The sequence below is a fragment of the Leiobunum rupestre genome, chromosome 4, assembly GCF_980474605.1.
Source record: "Leiobunum rupestre chromosome 4, qqLeiRupe1.1.hap1, whole genome shotgun sequence".
Taxonomy (NCBI): domain Eukaryota; kingdom Metazoa; phylum Arthropoda; class Arachnida; order Opiliones; family Sclerosomatidae; genus Leiobunum; species Leiobunum rupestre.
The window spans coordinates 46958125-46980525 of NC_143387.1; the positions used below are offsets into that span (position 1 = coordinate 46958125).

At 38.1% G+C, this 22401-nt stretch overlaps 2 protein-coding genes across 5 annotated transcripts in view; both read right to left on the reverse strand.

The window, feature by feature from the left end:
- Nucleotides 1-11816, reverse strand: part of LOC149948021 (receptor-type tyrosine-protein phosphatase mu-like) — a 32053-nt gene extending 20237 nt beyond the window's left edge. The window contains exon 1 of one of the 3 annotated variants that reach the window (XM_090172616.1): nucleotides 11748-11816. In XM_090172616.1, coding sequence (XP_090028742.1) covers nucleotides 11748-11793 — 46 coding nt within the window. In that variant the 5' untranslated portion in view covers nucleotides 11794-11816. Of the gene's footprint in view, nucleotides 1-9139; nucleotides 9262-11368; nucleotides 11698-11747 lie in introns of those variants that run through there. The other 2 variants (XM_090172615.1, XM_090172617.1) reach the window with 2 other exon arrangements.
- Nucleotides 11817-14270: 2454 nt separating this feature from the next.
- On the reverse strand, nucleotides 14271-22012 carry Myb (proto-oncogene like protein Myb). Of its 2 annotated transcripts, none has more exons than XM_090172626.1 (16): nucleotides 21802-22012; nucleotides 20445-20613; nucleotides 20187-20339; nucleotides 17218-17592; nucleotides 16827-16887; nucleotides 16512-16767; nucleotides 16289-16455; nucleotides 16097-16227; nucleotides 15697-16014; nucleotides 15506-15627; nucleotides 15316-15433; nucleotides 15108-15245; nucleotides 14888-15019; nucleotides 14700-14831; nucleotides 14505-14579; nucleotides 14271-14385 (listed from the first exon to the last, which is right to left on the reverse strand). In XM_090172626.1, the coding sequence occupies exons 1-16, from the start codon at nucleotides 21825-21827 to the stop codon at nucleotides 14272-14274; spliced, it is 2487 nt and encodes an 828-aa protein (XP_090028752.1). In that variant the 5' UTR covers nucleotides 21828-22012; the 3' UTR covers nucleotide 14271. The 2 variants fall into 2 exon arrangements, with proteins under 2 accessions (XP_090028752.1, XP_090028753.1); XM_090172627.1 differs by lacking the exon at nucleotides 21802-22012 and adding an exon at nucleotides 20774-20904.
- Between the last annotated feature and the right edge of the window lie 389 nt (nucleotides 22013-22401).

The window sequence follows — 22401 nt, forward strand, 5'->3', positions numbered from 1 at the left end:
ATTAAAACTACTTGAAGACTTTGATACTCTATCCAATCATTTGCGGGGTCAATTATCGACCATTTACGCAAAAACAAATCCAGAAAAACGTCTTTTATTTGGGTAATAGGGACTTGACGTCACGCCGTACCTTTAGCTATGGCCGCCATGCTGATATTATTTTTTTTTCCCAATAGGCGAAACTATAAAGTTCTTTTGGTCTTCCCAACCTGTTGAAATGGGAAATAAAAACCACGTGAAATAGCTACTCTACTTTCATTAATTTCATTTTTTAATTTTTATTAAATTTAATTTAAAATTAAAAATTTAAAATTAATCAAATTTTTTTCATTGCCCATCGACTTTATAGTTTCGCCTATTGGAAACAGAATGGGTGACGTGTTATAGACGTCATGCTGTACTTCGGTTTCCCCTTCCATAAAAACTTGTTGAGGTTAACGGTAATAGTTAGTGTAGGGAGCTGTTGGCTTGCGCGGCACGAAGGGCTTGTCACCTGAATTAATGGCTTTTAAGAGTCGCTTGATGACTTAGGCTTAAAGTGGTGCTTTCGGTATTAGAAAAGCTGATTATTATTATTATTAGTCCCTATAACCTCAAATATTTATCGGAATTTTTAAAATATTTTAAAATATGGACGTTTTGTAGCTTATGTATTGCAACAATCGATGGCACAAAAAATATTTGTTTAAAAAATTCTACAACAAAGGTATTTGCATTCCTAAGCGCGTTTTTAAAAAGGACATCAAAACAAAATAATTCTCAAATTTTCATAGACCCTTGGTGACTCTGTTTTAAATCAGCGAATATAATGAGATCTTGGTTTCAATGTCTCTTAATGTTGAGGTTAGGGGTCGGTGACGGTTAATTATTATCCATAATTAAATTGATTTTTTCGGGAAAAAAATGTAAACAAAGAAATTTACAGGTTTTTTAATCATTTTTCGAAATATTAACCTGTATTATTCGTAAAATTTTAGCTTTTTATCGAAAAAAAACGTCGTTTTTCCGATTAATTTTACAAATTTATCAAAACATTAATCGGATAATACAGAAATATAAATTACTTGATCAAAACGCTTTACGAATAATTTTGAGAGCTTTATCTATTGAATAAAAGTTAACCATCCCCGACCTCTAGTTGAGGTAAAATAAGCCTATAAAATTTTGGAAGACTACCACCTAATTACAGCGAGCTACTAGCAACTTTTGCGGATAAAAAGGATCAAATGATTACGGTAAACGGTTCCACTCCTAAATATCAATTTGAGGTCTTTCTTGGCCTTAAAAACATGCCCTAAGCCATTCGGTTGGTTATTTTTTATTTTGGTAGAAATCCCAGCGGCGGCCTTTATCACACCGTTGGGACTACTTTGTCAATTAAATGGAAATTTAGCCCTGAATAAAAGTCCCCTTTATGCGGGAAACTTGAGGAAGTTGTGGTTCTCGAAATTAACCGCTTTATTTATTCAAGAAGATTCTACCCCCCTCTCCCCTCCCCCTTTCCGAGAAAATTAGAACGAAGGCTAAAAGGCTAGTGCCCACTTGGCGAAATTTCGAGACAAATAAAATTTTCGCGCAACGAAAAAACACGCGTTTTTTCGGTCGCTGGGGAAGCGGTTCTCACTTTAGCGCAAAAATTTAAAAACGCTGAAAACAACTCGTGCGGGTTTTTAGTAATGTTTTAGGCCTAACATAAAACATCATTTCAAAATGAACCAAATGGATGTTCCTGTTGATAATTTCAATAAAATTAATTTAATTGTAATTTAATTGTACTTAATGTCTTATTGGTTTATGCAATATACAATAAGTATATGTCCCCAAAAGATACACGTTTTTGGGTTCGGGAAATATTTTAAATTACCTTTACTTCAGTATCTTGGTCAAGTTGGCTGAGCTGCTTTTCTAAAGACCTAGGCTTAATAAGTGACGGACGGGAGCGGAAGAGTTCGAGGGAACGCGTTTTCTGATTGGCTGAAGCTTTTTATCGCCAAGGTGTGGACGTCAAAAAATAAAACATTCGCTAGATACCGCGGAGACGCGATTTTAGCGGCGAATTTGAAAAAAATCGCGAATATTATTCGCGAGCGTTAAATTTCAGCGCGAAAATTGGTTTTTTTTTTCGCCAAGTGGGAACTAGGCTTTAGTCAAACAATTCAAAATTAAAACTCTCGCACCCTGTTCTTATTTACAGAGTAAATCGAGTAAAGAGTTGCATTTCCGAACCTCATTAAAGGACCAGCACACCACGATATTCCACATATCACCTCGTTTGCAATTTAAAAGTTTAAAAAGCCTCTTATTAAAATAAATAACACTTACATTTAACAAACAAATACCATATGTAACATAATCACAAATAAGTATGCCTCTGAATAACATTTGCATAGAAAACAATTCAATGATACCTTGTTTCACACGGAATATACAGTAAGCCGATACAAAAATTCTTCAATCCATTGAAAAGCGGGGTTGGCACTTTTTGATTTTTTTTAATACATTAATCGATTTTTTGGATTTTTATACAATTAATGGCTCTTTTCCTGTATAATTACGGATATTTTTTTAGGTAATCATGAATTAAATTAAATCTTAATTGAATTTAATTACTATTTAATATCTTAGTTTGGCTGTTTGCTCAAATTTTCTATGTATTTTAATTTTTTAAGAAACTATTTTATTCCTACATTAAAATATATAATCAGCTATGCTAATACCCAAGGCACCGCCTTAAGCCTAAGTCATCAAGCGACTTTTGAAGCCATTAATTCAGGTGGCCGGGTTACAATGCGTAGGAGGGTGGTGGCACGCCACGCGAGCAGGCCCGTACATGGGGGGGGGGGGGCGCCAAGGGATGCTCAGCGCCCCCAAATGAGTACTTGAGCATCCCCAATTAACTAATTTCTTAGATGGGGAGATAAAAATGACTCAAGGCATTGGCACCCCCAAAACGAATTTGAGCGCCCCCGAGTTTTGGCGGCTGTATACGGGCCTGCACGCGAGCCAACAGCTCCCTACACTAACTATTACCGTTAACCTCAACAAGTTTTTATAGAAGGGGAAACCGAAGAGCTCGGGGGAAAACCCTTTAAACCAACCGGGAGAGAACTTGCAAACTCAACGCAGGAGGAATTGTTCCGAGTTTTCACCCAGTGTCACAAGCTGGGTTCGAACCCGGCTCATCTTGCTGCGAGGCGAAAGTGCTAACCACTCCGCCACCCCACCTGGTATGATTTAAATCCATGATTTTATTAAAAAAATTTATTAAAATCAGCTAACCCTGTTTAAGAGGTCACCATGGAAACAATCACGTGACCGCGTGGCAAGATCTAAACTATAGGGTAGTTAAAGTTAGAAACGCGCGAAGAATTCAGTAAAGCTGCTGACGCGTTTTTCATCACGGATTTAGAAGTGACGTAATTTATTAAAAATACGTATAACCGCTCCAAAATCCGGTGTCAATCTTTCTCATTAAAAATTGGTTGTCATTTTCTTTTAAAAAAACAGGCATACTTCTCAACTCCTTAAAATTTTTGCATAACCTTTTGAAACACCCTGTATAGCCAAAGCTTAATACCGAGGCGTGAGCGTCCAACCCGTGCTTAAGGCCTATTGTCATGGCGCCGGACGATAAAGAAAAAAGAGTATAAAATGTTTTTCTCCGCGTCACGATTAAGCTCTTTAGCACTTTATTGGCACGCGCGTTTCGCTCGTGAACTTCAAATTCCAAAATCATAATCGATTCGAGCGCGTGTTCTCTATCTTCAATAACTCTGGCTAGTGACGTAGAAAAAACAATTACACGTGACCTCCCGTATTTTATAGAAACATCTATTTCAGATTTCAATACAAAACAAATATTTTTCAACTGGACAATCGAAAAAACTTTTCTTGGTTCTTGGGGAAAATATAAAATGTTCGCGAAGCTTGATTGTGGTCCTTTAATATATTAAGAACCTGTATACATGTATAGCCCCTTGTATATTTGTATACGGTAAGAACTATTTCAACGAATCGCCTTCTATCTCAAGCCTACAATAATAAAAACGCTATATGATCGCGCTATACTTAAAGGGGAATTCCAATCAGAGTTGGCTGATTTCAATCAATTTGATTTAAAACATAATTTAAATCACACCATGTATTTCAATGAAGGAATAAAAAATGGCAAAAAATAGGTTCTTAAAAAATTAAAATACATAGAAAACTCGAGAAAACCTGAGCAAACTAAAATATTGAATAATTAAATTTGAATAAGATTTAATTTCATTCAAGATTAGCTAACTGATAAAAATAAAATAACCGTTAATTATATAGGAGAAGAGCCATTAATTGTATAAAAATCAATAAATTCAATAAAATCCAATTTAAATAAAAAAATCGTTTGATTCCAATACAGCGCAATTAAAAATTCCGGAAAGAGGAGCGAGAAGAGTGCGAAATTCCTGGGATTCTTGATAAATTGAATGCTCGCGTTGGCGGACCTGGGATCCTGTATTCCGTACCACAGAAAATTTGAGAGTTTCGAATGTATTTCGAAATATTAGCATCTGATTTCAAATGAAAGCGCGGATTTAGAAAAAAAATCGGCAAAATTGAATTGGAGCTGGGGAAATCAGGTTTAGCGTGTAGATTCGAGATGGAGATTATGCGCAATGAACGGGGAATATTTAGAGTTATTATTTTATTTAGGTTATGCCAGCTAGGAGCAACAAACACAAGGAGAACGCAACTAGCCTTTAAACACGCTAACGAAGGGTTGTGTACGAATTTCATTGGACGAGCGTCACGAGCCTTTACGATGAACGTTTTACGGGGGGGGGGGGGGTGAGGACAATTTCCGAATTTTCCCCTTCCGACGGCAGCAGGCGCTTAAGCGTCTAGACAATGAAAAACGTACACAAGAAAATCCACGACTTTTGACGGGTTGCGTTCTCCTTGTGTGGGGTGTTGTGTTTGTTGCTCCTAGATGCCAGAGTCTTCTAAACGCTATAGTATTAAACCATTCGGGTTTTTAAGCTAATAAAGTAGACAAGTCGCAAATGTAAATGCTTAAAGGGGCACAGTATCTTTTGAATTCCCCGAGCTAGTCTCCAGGTAGAATGTTAAAGTATGATTGGTTGAATCTAGTAACGTAATGGCACTAGCCTCGAGTTTTCGGCTGATGTATCGAATCTTTTGATAATACTGTCAACTGAGAAAGTACAGGGTTGCCAGTTTTTTCCCTGACTTTTCCAGGTTTTCCCTGACTTATTTTGTGCCAAGATTTGGTATTTTTTAACCTATATTTTAAGTTTCATATTTGCAACCAAAATTAAATTCCCTGATATTTCCCCGACTTTTTAGACTAATTTTTAAAAATTCCCCGACTTTTCCATGATTTTTATACCCATATTCAAATTCCCCGACTTTTCCAGGAATTTCAGGTTTTCCAGGTACCGTGGCAACCCCTGAAGTAAACTTAACCAAAAAATAAGTTTTTTTTAAAGTTTAACCGAGAAAACGGGCGACTTTTTGCGCGGTCGAAGATCAATGATTGTCAAGGAAGCTAGCTCTCTATCAGGGAAAATATTGATCTGACGTATAACATTTGAGACAATTATACCTTTGCGTGTTCAAAGTTCGCCAACTGCCATACGATTGAAAACCGATTTAAGTTCAAACGCCCACCAATATTTTGTCTTTCACATTGCTGCCACCAGGTTTAACAGAAGCTAGAGCGGATTGGCGCTAGTTACGTTAACCCACGTCGTAGCCCGTGCCAAAGATGATTTTCGATTTATCTCCCTTTAAACTTGGGGTAACTGGAACTAGTTACGTTTAAACAAGTTTCAGCGCGCGTTAGCAGACGATATTTTGTTAAGAAGCCCGTCGGCGTTGGACTCGAATCCGCAACACGCGAATTGTCTATATCCTATTAGTTCTTCCAAAACTGGACTGGAAGGTAAAAGTTCTAAAAGCGGGTAAACCACAACCTATTTCTCGACGTAACTGGCACCGAAAAAAAGAGCGTTATTAATATGCAGATATGAATAGCGGTCGCCTCGAGGCGGAGAGCTAGCTCGGAATTTCGGATTCGAGAAGCGTTGTCGGGCAATGTATACGCCATTTCTCGGGCCTTTAACGCCGACTGTCCGGTGATTGCTCCATAATAGCGCGAGTAGGGCAAGCTACGAGGCTCTGACCCAAATTTCAGAGATGATTAGGAAGAATCCCCCCCAGCAGCCCAGATTATACGCGAAAGCGCTCTTTGCCTCAAATTTATTTTTACCGGTATCCGCTTACGACATTCACCTCAAAAATATTAATATTTCTTATAATTTTTTACGCGCTTTCTGGTGGCACCCGTGTTCCAATAAAAATAATAATAATAATAATAATAATAATAATAAAGTATTTTTATTTAGGATATCCCCTTCAGCAAAGCTGATTTCCAAGGGGGTCCGAAGTTAGTTACATATATAAAAATTAAATAAATTAAATATTTTACAAAGCATAAACACATTATACCGTTTTTTCTAACATTGTCCATCCCACTGGTAAATAATGGTAAATAGTATTTTCCGTATTTTTCCGAAAAAAAGAAAAAAAAAAGGTTTTCATTCCATGATTAGCCTAATTATACGGTTCGCAAATTTAAATTTCGCGGCATTTTCGCCTCATTTTTTCGAATCCAAAAATAAAACTAAACCTCTAGACTAGTCTAGAATAAAAACTCGAAAAGTAATAGACGTTCCAATTTTTACCAATATGAGGGGTTATACAATCACCGTGTCTGTCGGTGGGTGGGTGTGTCTGTGTGTCTGGACTGCGAACGCGCTCGCATTTTCGGAGCAAAGTGTAATCATCGCGTACGCAGTTTCATGGAATTAATGAAAGGTTTTGTCCAAAAGAACCCTCTTTTTGTCATTGGATGTAGTATAACGTTTTTTCAATTTACTTTAGTATCGATCGGGATTCGAACCCGAGCTCTCCTACATGCCGGGCGAGCGTTCTAACTCAGAACCACGGATACATGTTACGGTTCACTGAAAATTAGAAACTGAGGAGAGGTATATTTTGGTTTGCCAACTTGTTTATTTTTCCGATTTGCGGAAAATTTCCCGCATTTAATTTTGGAAAATTAACACTTGGTGAAAAAACCAACACGCAACTTAACGCTATTCAATGTTACTATGGTGTTTCCGGTTATCACCGAGTTTCAAAATTACCAATTTTTTAAATATTGGTAAAGAGATATAATTTGATAAACCATGTTAAATGGTGAATACTACTTGATGAAATCAAAAACATCCTTCGCAAACAATAGAAAATTGTTAAAAATAATGTACAGTTCAAAGTTTTTAATCACTCGTCGATTTAAAAGTATTATTTGTAAATAAACGATGGTATTTTATTATTTACCATTTTTACCATAAAGTTATTAACCAAATTTAAATTTATTGCATATAAATTTGCTAACAGGAATGTTGCTCAATTTGGGGACATGCCATAAGACACTTTGCCTAGGAATAGAGCCTCATTACTAATTTATATCTATAAAAAAGCACGTGGTTCTGCTACACTAGAGACCAAACGAGTCCAGCAATGCTGTCGATAATCTACATGTAGATGAAAATCGCCGAAACTTGCCCGGCCCTAATTTCAATTGATACAACGCGATTGATTTTTAATTAACTTCGAAGTGGGAAAAGTTAAAGAGACTTAGCTTTCCCGCAGCGCTTCAGCTACGGCCGTATAACAACACGAAATAAAATCAACCTTTCAACGCGGTCCCCAGTGTAGAAAGAAGGAAAAGCGAGCTAAGGCCTTCGATCACCCCGCTGCCACTTGAGGGTGACGGCGCGCCAATTTAGTGTAGTTTCGACAGAGAGCGAACTCGTTACTTTGGGAAGGTGATTGAAGGCCAAAGCGAACACGAAGGTGCGTGGAAGGGAGGCGACTTCAATTTGTAGGCACGACGAACAATTTTTAATCAAACTTTCCTACGCCAGATAAGGGTCAATCCAATATCAAGGGACCGAGTGGACCATCAAGCGCGTCCGAAATGTACTCGTGCCCGTCGTTACTCATTTTCGCGGGGGAGGTTTTGGGAAGAATATATCGTGGCGAAATTATAAAACATATCTTTTAGAAGATAACTATTTATCTTCTGAAACTGCCGTTATTCGATTGAAACACGCACCTTCGCGGGATCCCTTCAATTTTCCAAAACAAGTTCATTTCAATTAGTGCGAGGCGAAATAATAGTTTTAAGAAATCCCTATTTGATTTATGTAAATATCCCTAGGAAGTTTAATTGTTACATATTTACGTCGTTAGGTGAATTAATTAATACCCGCGGTAAATTTTAAGAACTGATGCTTTGACGACAAATTCCAGGGTTGCCGCAAAATTTTTAGATTCAAATTCCCTGACTTTTTAAAATGATAATCATCGAATTTGTCATAGATCTGGTCTAATAAATAACCTTAAAAAAGTGCCAAGATAAAATTTAATTCCCTGACTTTTTACAAATTCTAAAAATTCCCTGACATTTCCCTTACTTTTTAGGTCAATTCTTAAATTCCAAGATTTCCCTGACGTGTGGCAACCCTGAATTCGTGCCGGCGAAGGTACAAGTTTCATTTTAATCGAATAAATGTATTGTAGGGAACTATAACACTCCGTAGCTTTGGTGTGGCCGCCATGTTGGGTAGTAGCGTGGGTGACGTCGTGTGACGTGGAGCTGTTAGCTCCCTATAAACTTTTATCTTATTAGTTTCGAAGGAAATTTAGGAATTGATACGGCAAAAATGTAGGACGTATACTCGATAATTGTAAAATTCTACTTATATTTAAGGTAGAATAGGGAAATCGGATAATATTTAAACGTCTACGTGGATTGCATCGTGATATCGCCAGTTTAAAGAACATATTTCGATTGGTAAAAAAAAAAGCCGCGATTTGGCGAGATACTTTTGAACGCAACACGATAATACAGGTGTTTTATTTCGCGGCGTCTATTGAAATTACGCGAGCACCACCAACGCTTGCCAGGAAAACGCCGAATATATTGCAACTTTCATCGCGAAAGGCAAAAAGAAGAATAACATTTGGTGACGAAGAGATTTCTAATCTAGTTAAGAAAAGGTCCTACCTCTTCTGGGCTCCCAACGGCAAGTGCAAGAAGCGGCGTTTATGGTGAATAGTAGGGCCATTGATTAGAAATGATATCTATCGATAGACTTCGAACTATTATCGGTTTTCTGGAGCGGGAAGGCTGGTTAAAGACAACAGTTAGGAAGGACAAGGAACTTCGAAGAAAAGGGGGCGTACCTTCAGAGTTTTTTTTTGTTATTAATACTGTAATACTGTTTAGAAGTAACTTTGAGAGCCGCTCTATAAGAGTTAATACTGCTATGGGACAGAAAAGGCGCCTCATGTTTCCATGACGACGAACCTAGCTACAAAGCCGGAAGATTTTTAGTTTGCCAGAAACTCTCTCTCTCTCTGGCGGCCGTTGTCGGACCTCGACTGCGATGACACCCAACGGCCGCCGCGAGAGTTACTAAGAAAGTCGATAAAAAAATTATGTAGCCGACAATATTCGATTTTCAAGGTGTTCCCGGCACAGACTTCGAGCTAATACGGCCTAAATCAATTTACGAAGAAATTGAAAAAAAAAACGCGATTCATTTTTAATAGACCATTTTCTATTGATCTAGAATTTCACGCATTTGCGCAGTTTCGTTAAATAGTGTTCTCAACTTAATGGCAACGCTTCGTTGTAAACTTCAAAAACAGTGTTGAAATTTAATTGTTTGTAAGAGCAAAATACATTTGCATACCCTTCCAAGTCTTTATTTACGCATTATTGTAAATTGCATCCATCTATACAACGAAATGCTGTATTTATTGCATTTTCAGATTTTTTAAGAATAAAACACGTTTCCGGAAATTATTTAACAATCGTAATTATTTTTAAAGACAGAAGTGTTAATGTTGTAGCTGAAATCAAAGTTAAAACATTCTTTTAAATACAATTCAAAATACTATTGAATTATAAACAAACTACATTGACATTTGATTACGCGAAATCACTCTCCATTCGCAAAGAATGGAGAGAAAATCATGAATCTGGCCTCCTGAATGTCCAATAACCTTTCCTAATGACGCGATGTCCAGCCCGTGCCCAACTCCTGGGTACCGGATTGCCCAAATTGACATAGCGATAACGAAGGCGTAATATCACTTATCAATTCCTCACAATGTTGGGGAGGAAATATTTGGAGAGTGATGGTGCGTGGCTTAGCATTCAATTGGTACCGAAATTCAAATCTAACAACAGCGAATTGGCTAAAAACTTCATTTAAAGGAAGTATAAACAAAAAAGTTTATATTCCCATTATTTTTTGGAAGCAAACTATAAACGTAAGTAAATGGGGTCAAGGCCTAACTAAAAATATAATAACGATTTCAAAATGTATTTTGGGAGTGAAAATATTACCCAAATATGTGCGGGTAGTGCCGGATGCCAAAAATATTAATTTGAAATTTGTTAATCAAATTGAACTTCATTTAACAAATGCACGTAGATTTCAAGGCAAAAATTGCTCCCCTGATCGACCAAATGAGATTAGTGGTGATTCCGGTTGCTTACTAACAAATATCGTAACTTCGTTTGAACTTAATTTTCATCCCCCTCTGTAGTTCTTACATAATCGGATCTCCTTGGTGAATTTCTGGTTACACCACTGGCAATACAATCAGTTTCAATGATTTTGTCTCTCCCGAAGGACAACGCTTTAAATGGCGCATGCAGCATAACGGAAAAAAAGCAATTATGTTCAGTAGGACATTCAGCGGCACCCACGTTTCCGCGTCTTCCCCGCGATTGACTCTTTCGGGGAAACTTCCAAGAGTAGCCGCGTGGGATCATTCAAGGTTTCCCCATATTCTTGTTGTGACATTTATTACGAAGACCTACTTTTATGTGGAACACCTTATTTCATCGTGAAAAAAGAAATATACCGAAAGAGGGATTTAAAATGCCAAAAAAGAACTCTTCTTTAGCCTTATTCGCGTCGTAGCTTTAGCGATGTATTTCAAGCTAACAGGTGGAATATAAATAATTTAAGCCTTATCATCGTACGCGGATGCGATTTTACTTCGAATATAGCTGGTGCGTCTTCCACTATCAACGAAATGAAACTGCATACCAAGGTCATTAAAACTTAAGTACACTGCCATCTTTATAAACTTAATTAAAAATTATGAGCGTGTAACCGTCGCGTCGCTGACGTTAAGCCATGAGGGGGCTGAATATCGCGCCATTTTTCCATACATGTTTTAATGTAAGGCTTATATTTATAATAAAATTACTTACCGTAATATACGCGTGTTTAAGTCGTTGCAATATTTAGAAACTATTCTTTAGTCTTCAGGCCACAATCGATAACTAATTCGCTACGGAAATTATCATTTTAGGAGCATTTTAGGGCGAAAAATCGACAGATCGCGAGTTTGTTCTTCGTAAAAGCGAGTAAGCGACACGGATTCAACCGTCTGCGGACTCGGTTTCGTCGTACGAAAACTTTACAAAACTTTCCGGCTGCGCGCGCACCCCGAATATCTTCCGCCACCGCCGCGCCACTACGGAGGGAACTTGAATGGGGAAGATAAGAGACAGAGGGGGATTGTCACGTTGTAACCTGCCTGAGGCAATCGCTTCCAAAATTATACAAATAATAACACAAATTTCCTACTTTTATCAGTGCGATTGAAGTACCGTCGTCTTCTGACTCTGACCATCAAGTCATAAAAGGAAACGGCTGTTTTGCATTACCTCTAAAAGACGACCCATTCGCATATAAAAAGAGGGCTGGAGGGGTGTCATTCGATCGATATTCGCTCGCGAACTAATAGACTCGTCCACAAAAGGATTTGCTATTATGTAAATTTAAGCGACAAAAATGACGAATTCATATATGCAAGAGCAGTGATTCGGCGTCTCGTTGATATTAGGGGTGCAATGTTTGAACTTAGGACCCGGACGTATTCGGGTAATTGCTTCGGGTTAGAGAAAACGTAAGAATTTTAAAAAGGGTTGGATCATGGATTATTGGTTATTTATCCATGGTTGGATCGTTTCCACTCACCGCGATTAAATTATGTCAATAATCGAATTAACAACAAGTGTTTTCAACATTGTTATTTATTGTAGTTTTGCTTTTCAATATATAGTATACTACAAGAGAATTAATAAAATCCTTTACCAAAACTACAAGTCAGTAAAATAGCTTTAAGTAGCTATAGCTCTAAAATATACTTTCTATTTGTAATAAAGTATTATCATTAATATTATCGAAATTTCAACTATTCCATACAAAAAAGGCACACTGCAACTCGTAAATTATTTACACAAAATAAAAATATATTAGAACACGCAAATTTACACAAGTGCTGTTTTCAACTCTTAATTGTTTTTAAAAATTTAGTTTTTTTATTTATTTATCAAAAACAGTGAAAAAAGTCGTATGAGTGTGATAAAAGAGTTACTTAAGTATAAAAACTGTCTTTTTTTTACAAGATGAAATTTTTCGGAAACTCTAGCATAATGGCGGCTGTGACGGACTCGTCAGAGTAAATTTAAAATCGCAGAGAAGATGGAGGGACGTTTGAAGTACCCCCTATGACATTGATAATACTAAAAGACTAATCCATTTTCACAAACTTTTACAATTTCTTTGTTGACCATAAAGGACGCCATGACATTAAAATAGGATCCTTACATTAGTATTGGGCAGATACCGCAATAGCCTAATTAGCAAATAATTTAACATTTTAAATGGAATACCATTTTAAGGTATAAGAAAATAATGTTCAAGCTAGATATAACAAATTTTTAACTACACTAAAAAAATTCAACTTAAAACATTAATATTACGAAATGGGGCTTTTGGCTAATGGAGAACCTGGAATTTTGGTTTTACATAAATGGGTTCGCTATACTCAACTAGGGGACCTAATGTTGCGCATGGCTCCCTTTTATCAGAAAACGTTGAAGCATTTATAATTTGACATTTCAAACGCTCACCGGATTTTTAAATGCTATATTTGATCTCTTCAATAAATCAATAAAATATTTATCGTATTTTTTATCATAAGGGACTAAAACAAATCCCAAAAACATTCAGGAACCTGCAAATATATCGAAAACTAATTTGTAATTAAACGTTAAGCATAAAAACTCGAGCCACGTTCATACTATACAAATTGAAACCAGTTTTCATGGAGTTTCTCTAAATTTAATTGCTCAAAACTGGCATTCAAACCGACTTAAACTGGGTTTTAAGGTCTAGCGTGAACGTGGCCTCAGACGAGTACCAATAGGAGGGCAGTAGGGGAGCAACTTGAACCGGTTTGACCACGAACAAAATGTAGAAAAATATCTAATTTAAAGGGAGTATGAACTTTCATCTTTAAGGTGGATCTAAGAAAAAGTCGATTTTTCGATTTAGTTTATACCCCATTTAAACAATTTTTAAAGAAAATTGATTTATTGCTCGGGCGCCAAGTAAACACACGACAACGAGGAACTTCATAAATGCCGATCGCTTTTGAAGTTTTGAGTTTAGACGTGGCACAGGCTACGTATTTCAAAAATTAGTCATAGTATCGGGTACAGTTTTACACGCTCCGCGAACATGTCAACCCGAAAGATTTAACTAGTTTTTACATTTTTAGGTAGCGCTACGACATAATAGTAAAATTAACCGAAAGTTTAGCTACTTTGGAAACCTATGGCGGAAAAGAACTTTCGAACTATCCAGGGTTGCCAATATATTTTTATGGTTCAAATTCGCTGAATTTTCCGACCATCGTTAGAGAAACAGAATTTTGGATAACTGTCAAAACATTTCAGGAAATATTTTTATTTGTTAACTTCTTACCAATTCTTAAAAATTCCCCGACTGGTGGCAACCCTGCCATCAATATGACAACTAATCATTTTCGTTGAGGTTCTCATTGAAAAACCGAACGTGTGAGTACTACCAGGGGTCGATGTTGGGGGGACCCGTGGAACCGTTCATTTAAAAAGTAAGTATTAGTATTTGAAATTTCGGAAATATTTTCAACTATTGTGCCAGTGCAACTAAGGCGTAAGTCATGCGTAAGAAGACTTAAAAAAACAAGAACACGGAAAAATACGAGAAAAACTTACAGAGAAATAAATGCAAGCTTCCCAAACCCTCAAATGTGGCATAAGAAAAAGGATAACTAATGAGTTCACAAATTCAAAGCTCTGGGTTTAAGCGAACCAATCCACTGCCTGGCCTGTTTGGTCAGTTCTAGCTGGTCCACAGTGCGACCGAATGTCACGGTCTGCCATCTCCTATCCAACTGCAAGGAGCCAGACAAAATCCCCGAATTACAAATTTAGGTCCTCTTAAAAGCTCGTTATAATCAGACAGATTTGGCGACTACACTAAACTAAAAACAAAGCGACATCCAGTACTAACCTTAACATTTACTCTTTTACGTGGGGTATCTCCGAAATGAATGCGTTGTGCGACACGAGGGTTGTGCAATTTTAGCTGAAAAGTTTAGTACAATGCAAGATTTACCAAAAAAAAAGCGTTACAAAATGGTGCGAATGAAAGCGAAAATTCACTCTGTAGTGCTGAAGAGAAAGGGAACTTTGAAACGACTCTTACTTTGGTTTTTGGTTGGTGATTCTGCACAGCGTACAGCTGGCTCGCGGTATTTTGATACACCTCTTCGGCCAGAGTTTCTTTGATGATGGAAGGCGGCGAAAATAACACCGACGTGTCGACCAAACTTTTACTCTACGAAATACAGTCGTCAAATCTCAAATAAAACGATAATAGTTGTCAAATCTTACCGGAGTCTCCAGGCTGATATTGGTAGCGAGTGAAAATGTTTGAGGCATGGTCAAACCAGGTACGCTTATTTCACCAGGCGTGGACCACGTTTCGTGTAAAGACTTTCGGACGCGTTTACTCGGTGATACATTCTAAATTAACGGCAAGTTTGTTAAATTAAGCGTCAAAATGGTGGTCAAATTTATCGTTATTAGAGATGTACTAAAAAATTTCGGTTACCTCCTTATTTCCGCGTTTTTTGCCAACCGGAAACCCGTTTTCGTCAACTTGATTTTCGTAGGCGTTTAGCCTCGAATCATTGGTGTTAGAGTCCTGCTCTATAATTTCTCGGATATCGTCGAGATGTAGTTGCTGATGCTAAAACAACAAGTTCAAACTTAGAAGACAATATACGGCGGTCGGCTAGAAGACGAACGGGAGAGCTTACCGCTTTCATAATGGCGCCGCCTTTCTTTTCCATTTCGGCCATGGCGTCTTTGAACGGCGTCGGAGTTCGCGGGGAATGGTCCATCACGGGCCGTTTCGATTTCGGCGTCCTCCACGCCCTTCAAAAGTTAACGACAAAGAGTTAATCGTTGGAAATTCGTCAGCGTGTCTGCGAGGGGAAAGACACTAACCCAGTCATATCGTGCGTCGCTTCCGGCAGTAAATACTCCATTTCGTTGGACGTGTAGCCAGTCATGGGAGTTGAAGTGATTAAGTTCATTTCGCATATATTAATATTAGGACTGTTCAGAAACTTATGAAATAAACGAGGATAATAATGAGACACGTGGCCGAGTTTCGTTTCGTTTTCAACGTTTACTACCTGGGATGGGGAGAACGGTAGTTGTTTGACGGGCGTGCCCTTTAACGGAGTGGTAGAATGTCCGCTGGGACCTCCACTGGCGAAAGCCAACGCGGCGGCAACACCCGACGTTAGATTGATGTAGTTATTAGAGTAATGGTTCTCGTGAGACGTGCTTGACCCATTAGTCTCTCTAGAATGGGAGGAGGTCATATTCATATTGTGCCTCGAAGTGCCCGATTTGTCCTCCTCGTCTTTGATGGATAAACACGCCGGATCGCCGACGAAACTAGAGGACGCGTGACTCGCCTCTATAGTGTCAATACTAGAATTCCGTAACTGTATAAATTCCGTTAAGGAAAAAAAAAAGTTTTATGACGGGATATATTTATTACGGTCGAATAAAAAAACCAAAGGATACGGAAGATTTTTTCCGCCTTAGAATAGGCGGTGTGGCCAATTTATTTGCCATTGAAGAATTGATAGGAATTAAACCAGAACTCCCAACTTTTTCTTTCAATGCCTGTATGGTTCGTCCACAAACTTGGATATCTAAGAGATATACTCGCATGAAGTAATCATCCAAAACACGAATATTCAAAGTGGAACTCACCAACTGGCTCTTCTTTTACACGTCTGTCTGTGGATTTATGTTTCACTGGGGTGACGCTTGGCGTAATCGAAGTACCACTGACTAATTCGAGAGTGGACACGTCGCCGAAACCCTCGCGGTGACACGAACTCGGGTCGTTACTTACTTCCATTTCGACGTCTATGTCTCTGCAAAAGAAAAGCGCTTAATTACGAGCCCCGACTGAGAATGTTTGACCGTGTACCTCAAGGGCGACAGCAAGGTGTCCAAATCGACGTATTCGCTGTTGGAGGACGATACTACAATGTCCGGGCTACATCTCCCGTTATTCTGAATGGACAAATTAATCGACGTTGGGAATTTGTGGGTGTCGTCTTGGATGTTACTCCATAAATTGTAATTTGTTGATGATAAATTTAGATTGTGACATTTATAATTTTCGTGCGGTCGAATATTAGTGAAATTTTGCGCAGAGACAAATGACTGCGAAACGGTATGACCTATAAAAAGGAAGAGTTTTAATGTTTTCAATTAGCGATTATTTTTTAGGGTATATTACTTTGATATTCCGACGGCGTTTTCGATTCTGGAGTACATATTTGAGGCTCAATGGTGAAAAACTGAAATTTATTTATAAGGTTAAACATGAGGTTTCAGAGTAAGTGGTAATGAGTATATATTTTTTTATACTTTGGGAGAATGACAATTTTGAGACGATTTACAATCCCCGTCACGAGAGGATGATGGAAAAATTATCACCCACGTGTGTTGGAAGACTTATGTTTTGGGGAGATAGCTGACCGATTTGTTTGAACTTTAATAAATACCCGCGTTTCTATTCCCTTTACGGGAGAGCATACTAGCACAGACCTTGAGGCGGGTTGGGAGATTCGCTAAAAGTCGTCACAAGTATAAAAAAATACATACTTGGTGGTACACAGGCGACATACCTGTGACGAACTGGTCAAAGCCCGATTGTGACCTTCTTTATTTACATTGCGTTTACGAGGTGGATCCGTGATGCCATTCTCTTCTAATTCCATTCGTTTCTTGAGGGTCGAGTTCCAATGATTCTTGATGGCATTATCCGTTCTACCGGGAAGGAGTTTGGCGATTTTGGCCCATTGGTTTCCCCATTGCTTGTGCGCTTGGTAGATGACTCTCTCTTCGCTGTCCGTCCAGGCGGTCTTCTTGATGGCGGGGTTTAAATGATTGTGCCACCGCTCTCGACACTGTTTCCCTATTCTCCCTTTCAAATGTTTCGCGATCAGTGTCCACTTTTTCGGACCATACTTTTTCACCAGCTCCACGACTTTCTCGTCCTCCTGAAGTGTATTATTAAGTTTATTACTAAAGACGTACGGTGTACTTCTTTTGCGTTTCTCATTAATAAACTATTTGGGGAAATTAAACATTCTCTCACTGGCCACGGTTTTTCAGAGTGTAACCTTAGATGAATAGACAACTGGACCGAATCTACAATGCCCGCTAGTAACACCACCGTGTCCGATATTTCCACCCATATATTAGTCCTAATATATGGGTATATATATACCTAGTCACATATCGTTTTTTACGCGCGTCGTATTTGTGTGGAAAGTTGCGCGATTCTCTTGGTAGAGCGATATCAATTAGAAAATAGCGCAAAATGTGGCTTTTGCTTGTTTCGGGTCCAGTAATTTATTCGTCCAAGGTATAACCATAGCCTATGGTATAACTACGCCATTGCGCATTTCCATGTTTCGAAGTGATAAAAAATTATAAATATTTTTACTCCGACTATGCTGTAGATGGCACTACACAACACTAGGGTGGGCTTTCCGCCTTCGATTTAATAACGGCGCTCGTCGAGTGTTATATATTTTAAGCGCATTAACTCATTGGAAATAGAAAACAGCAGGGTAGGCTCATTAACTTAACCCGAAACGAAGTACAATTAGCTATGAATTTCACATTCGTAATTATAAGTAGCGAGTTCTTCCGCAGAATATTTCATATCAAAGTGAAGTGACCAATCTCAAAATTCACCTTTTGAGCTCGCCAATACCACTTTTTTATTCAAATTTGTAGTGGTATTTTCAAGCGTGCAAGATTATTTTTGCGGAAAGGGGTTTAGTATTCGCCAAAATAATCTCATAAACATAGCAAAAATATATTTTAGAAATCATGAAATTAACTTTGATATCACGAAATCTGGGAAAAAATCGAATCATAAATTTTATACTCAAGATACGAAAAACCGGAAACACTAAAATCTCACAATCAATTTCGAATTTCCCAGTGAGTTTGGGAGATGAAATTTTCACTGTTTCGTACTGCTGTTGGCTCGATCTCGTGGCATGCAGGGCTTGCCACCACCCTCCTACGCATTGTAACCCGGCCACCTGAATTAAGGGCTACAAAAGTCGCATGATGACTTAGGCCTAAGGTGGTGCTTTGGGTATTAGCCTAGCTGATTATTATTATTATTATTATAATTAAGCCGAGAAATACAAGGATTTTGGAACAAAGACCATAGATTTTCTTTTAAGCCTAGTATTCGATGGAGGGGTCTTGGATTTTTTCCACGGTTTCAGAATGAATAACCGAATAAGCGTGAAAACAAGGTGTGTTACTACCCGCCACTATATACTCGGTCGACTTCAAGCGCGTTCTTTCAGTCGGTTAGGTATTTTGGAGACTAGGAGAGGAGGGGAAGGTTTCATGGGGGCACTTGGAAGATCTTGTACCGTCTCTCTCTTTCTCTGGCGAAACCAGATAAAAGGGTTGCGCAATGGAATATTCCCGAAAGAAGCGGGAAACTTCACGGGTATTAAAAAAAAACTTGAATGGACCAAATTCCAGTTTTGGCGCGGTTCTGTAGAAGAAGGAAAGCGTCTTATAAACATTCGCAAACTAGCAGAGACCTTGGGGAAGGGGAAAAATCTCGAAAAACAAACGTCTACCACGAAATGTAACGCTCTTAAATCCACTTAAAGAGAAATGGCGTTAATTACGTAGTGGGTTAAGAAACATGCACCAAGAGACATTTCAAGTTCAATTTCACTTGAAGGGGGGGGGGGGGTTGAAGGATGGTTTAGTCAACCGAAAAAAGCATAAATTCTCCTTGGATTTGCAAAAGAGAGGGGTTAGAAAAAAATAAAGCAGGAACTGCGCTACGACAAGAAAAGGGGAAGTGGGGAGTCGCCCCTCCCATCACTTCCCGTTCCGGTTTTGCGTATTAATGGGATTAGAATCCCACCTGCATTAATTTATCGGGAATTCAATTATAAAAGGGGAAGGGGGGAGGGCTTATAGTAGTGCAAAAACTGACCCATATAAAAGTGTCTTTTATAGACGCGCCTTTCTGTCTTTCAACTAAGTTTATTCCAAAACTTATCTAATCAATAAAGAAAAACTACATTCGAACGAGATTCGAATAAATCTTCAGGCAACCAACCGACAAAGGGAAAGATATAGCGTGGGAATGACACCCCCCCCCCCCCCCTATAATTTTCATCGTCTCATTATTTTATATTTTCCCGGATGCTTCTAATTATTTTTGACGGTAGCTCACCGATGCATTTACCTTTACCGGGATGGTACGGTCAGGGACTCGGGGTTGCCACAATATTTAGATTCAAATTACTTGATTTTTCTCTGTGCATTATTACACATTTTCCTGACATTTTTAAGGCCAAAATTAGGTAATGTTTTTACTTTATACATTACTTTTATCAGAAGTTAAATTTCTTGTGGTTTATATTTTAGTATAAAGGTGATTCTTCGTGTTAGATCACTTTCATAAAATTTTCAAAATAAATTGAAGTTGATATGCATGAGTGGTTTTTCGAAAATTATTTATAGTTAATTGAAATTCCCTGACGTTTTAGACCTATTTTAAAATTCACTGACCAAAGACTATTTGCGAGAGACTAACCTCTTTCGTCCACGGGCCTTTTATCAAATCGGGATTCACAACTTTGTGCCATCGTTGCTGACATTGAACATCCGTTCTATCTGGAAAATTGTCCGCGATGGCTTCCCAGTCGTCGGCACCGCACTGCTCCACGACAGTCTTCAGTTTTTCATCCTAAATTGATTCGAAGGGACAATTTACGATAGGGTGAATAAACAAGACGCGATTCGAAGGCGCTGTTGTGACAGATTAAATTATTCGTATGAACGGATAAATTACCTCTTCCTTGGACCACCTGCCCCGATTGATTTGTTTCTTGGGGTTCGTCCTGTGGCTCTGCAGAAATTGGCTGGCCAAAGCCGAGCGCTGATAGGCGGGGGGACTCAAAGAGTCGTCGGAATCATCGTCGTCACTCGAATAATATTCTTCTTGCCTTACTTGAGACTGGCTGAAAATAGTTAAATAACACTAGGTATTACATTAGGTGTAGAAAACGTCACGCGAAATTACACGACTCTGTGCATTTTCAAAGTCACAAAATTGCTAAATAATAACTTGGAGACTTTCCATTAGCGAGCGTCACTAAAAATACTTAATATTTCAATTACCCTTTTAATACAAACATCTGATATTTAAGTCCGGATTTCTTAGACACATTTAAAATGCACGCGAAAATTCAAAAAATGCCGCGTCGCTTTGATTGCCCAGCAAAACTGGCACGCGTCAACTTTCTACCAACCCGCGCTCAAATACAAATAAGGAAAAAAACTGGGGGGGGGGAGGGGGGTTATGATTCACGAATTTCGCCCCCTTAAACACATGCCCCCAGCATAAAAAGTTGAAACCGGGTGGGGGTATAGGGGAGCAAAAAGGGGGGCGACCCATCTGCACCATGGGGCCCATTATACGACATCACGAGGGGGCTTCCGTCGACCAGGTGTTTAGTCAAGTCTGAACTCATTGGCCAATACTATAGCCAGCCAAGTACTAAGCTGGGGAGAATATTTAGAAAAACTATCCTCATACCCCCTCCTTCTCTCAAGTCTAGAATTATAATGAAAAGTAAAAAACAGCTGCACATTGAGATAAAAGCTTCATTTCTTAGACTGAGATTTTATTCTAGGAAATTGCATTAATAATAGAATGAAATGAAAGATCACACAAAGACATTTAATTTCGGATTACTACGCGCTTATTATTACCTTATGTAACCACATAATCGTTACGTTATTTTAATAAAATATTCTTAGTTGTATTACATATTAGAAAAAGGATGAAAATTCTAACCGTATCTAATTTTAAATAACCAATATTCCTTCTGCGCAAACCGTTAATTTATTACAAATATAAGAGTTTCTTTTAAACTTTGTCTGATCTTAAGATTTATTTTGTAATTGGATAATAACAAATCAGTTGGCAGTAGTAATTCGGTGAATTAAAACTTTAAAATTATACTTAAAGATACATGTATGTAACCACTTCAGACAGTTCATTTCATTTCACAAAAATTGAGATTAGTTAATATTAACTGCTTATTTGATTACCTAGCACTACCGGTCAGGTAGCCGATGTAGGTAAGTTCAAGGCGTACAAAAACACACGCTGTCATTTCTTGGAAATAGTTACAAGTACTTACAAGTTAGGAAAGCTTTCTTGTGGCATGTCACTAATTCCTCGTTATCGTTATTCATCCATTACGCAGAAACTATATTTCTAAATCACAATAGCTATTTTCATCATAACTTTAAATAAAAAGTACATAATCCGGAGACCACCTTCGTAAAAATTCTCACTTATCTAATATGGCGCCTAATGCTAGGATTTGGCGCGCTAGCGAAGCTCTTTTTGTGTACAACTCGTAAACCGGCTTCCTTATTGGACTTTGAGAGCACGTGACTCTATTATATTTACGCTCAGAGTGCCATCTATGCTGATGACGCTTAAATAAGTTAATTTAAATATCGTAACTTACGATTCGTAAGCAGCGTCACCAGACATCGTCGATAAAGAACCAAGTTTTTTGGTCACGATAATTTTGGGAGTTTTGGGAAACTGGTTAAAATTGTTACCATTAATATTTACTTTTGCTTATTTACATTTTTTTTCAACATGCACAGCCTGATTTGAGCATTTTTACGTTTTTTGGTTTTTCATACTTGTTAATGCCTATTTTCTGAAATCGATTGGTTTTCTTTACTTGGTGCAATAATTTATATTTTAAGGACATGGCAACGCT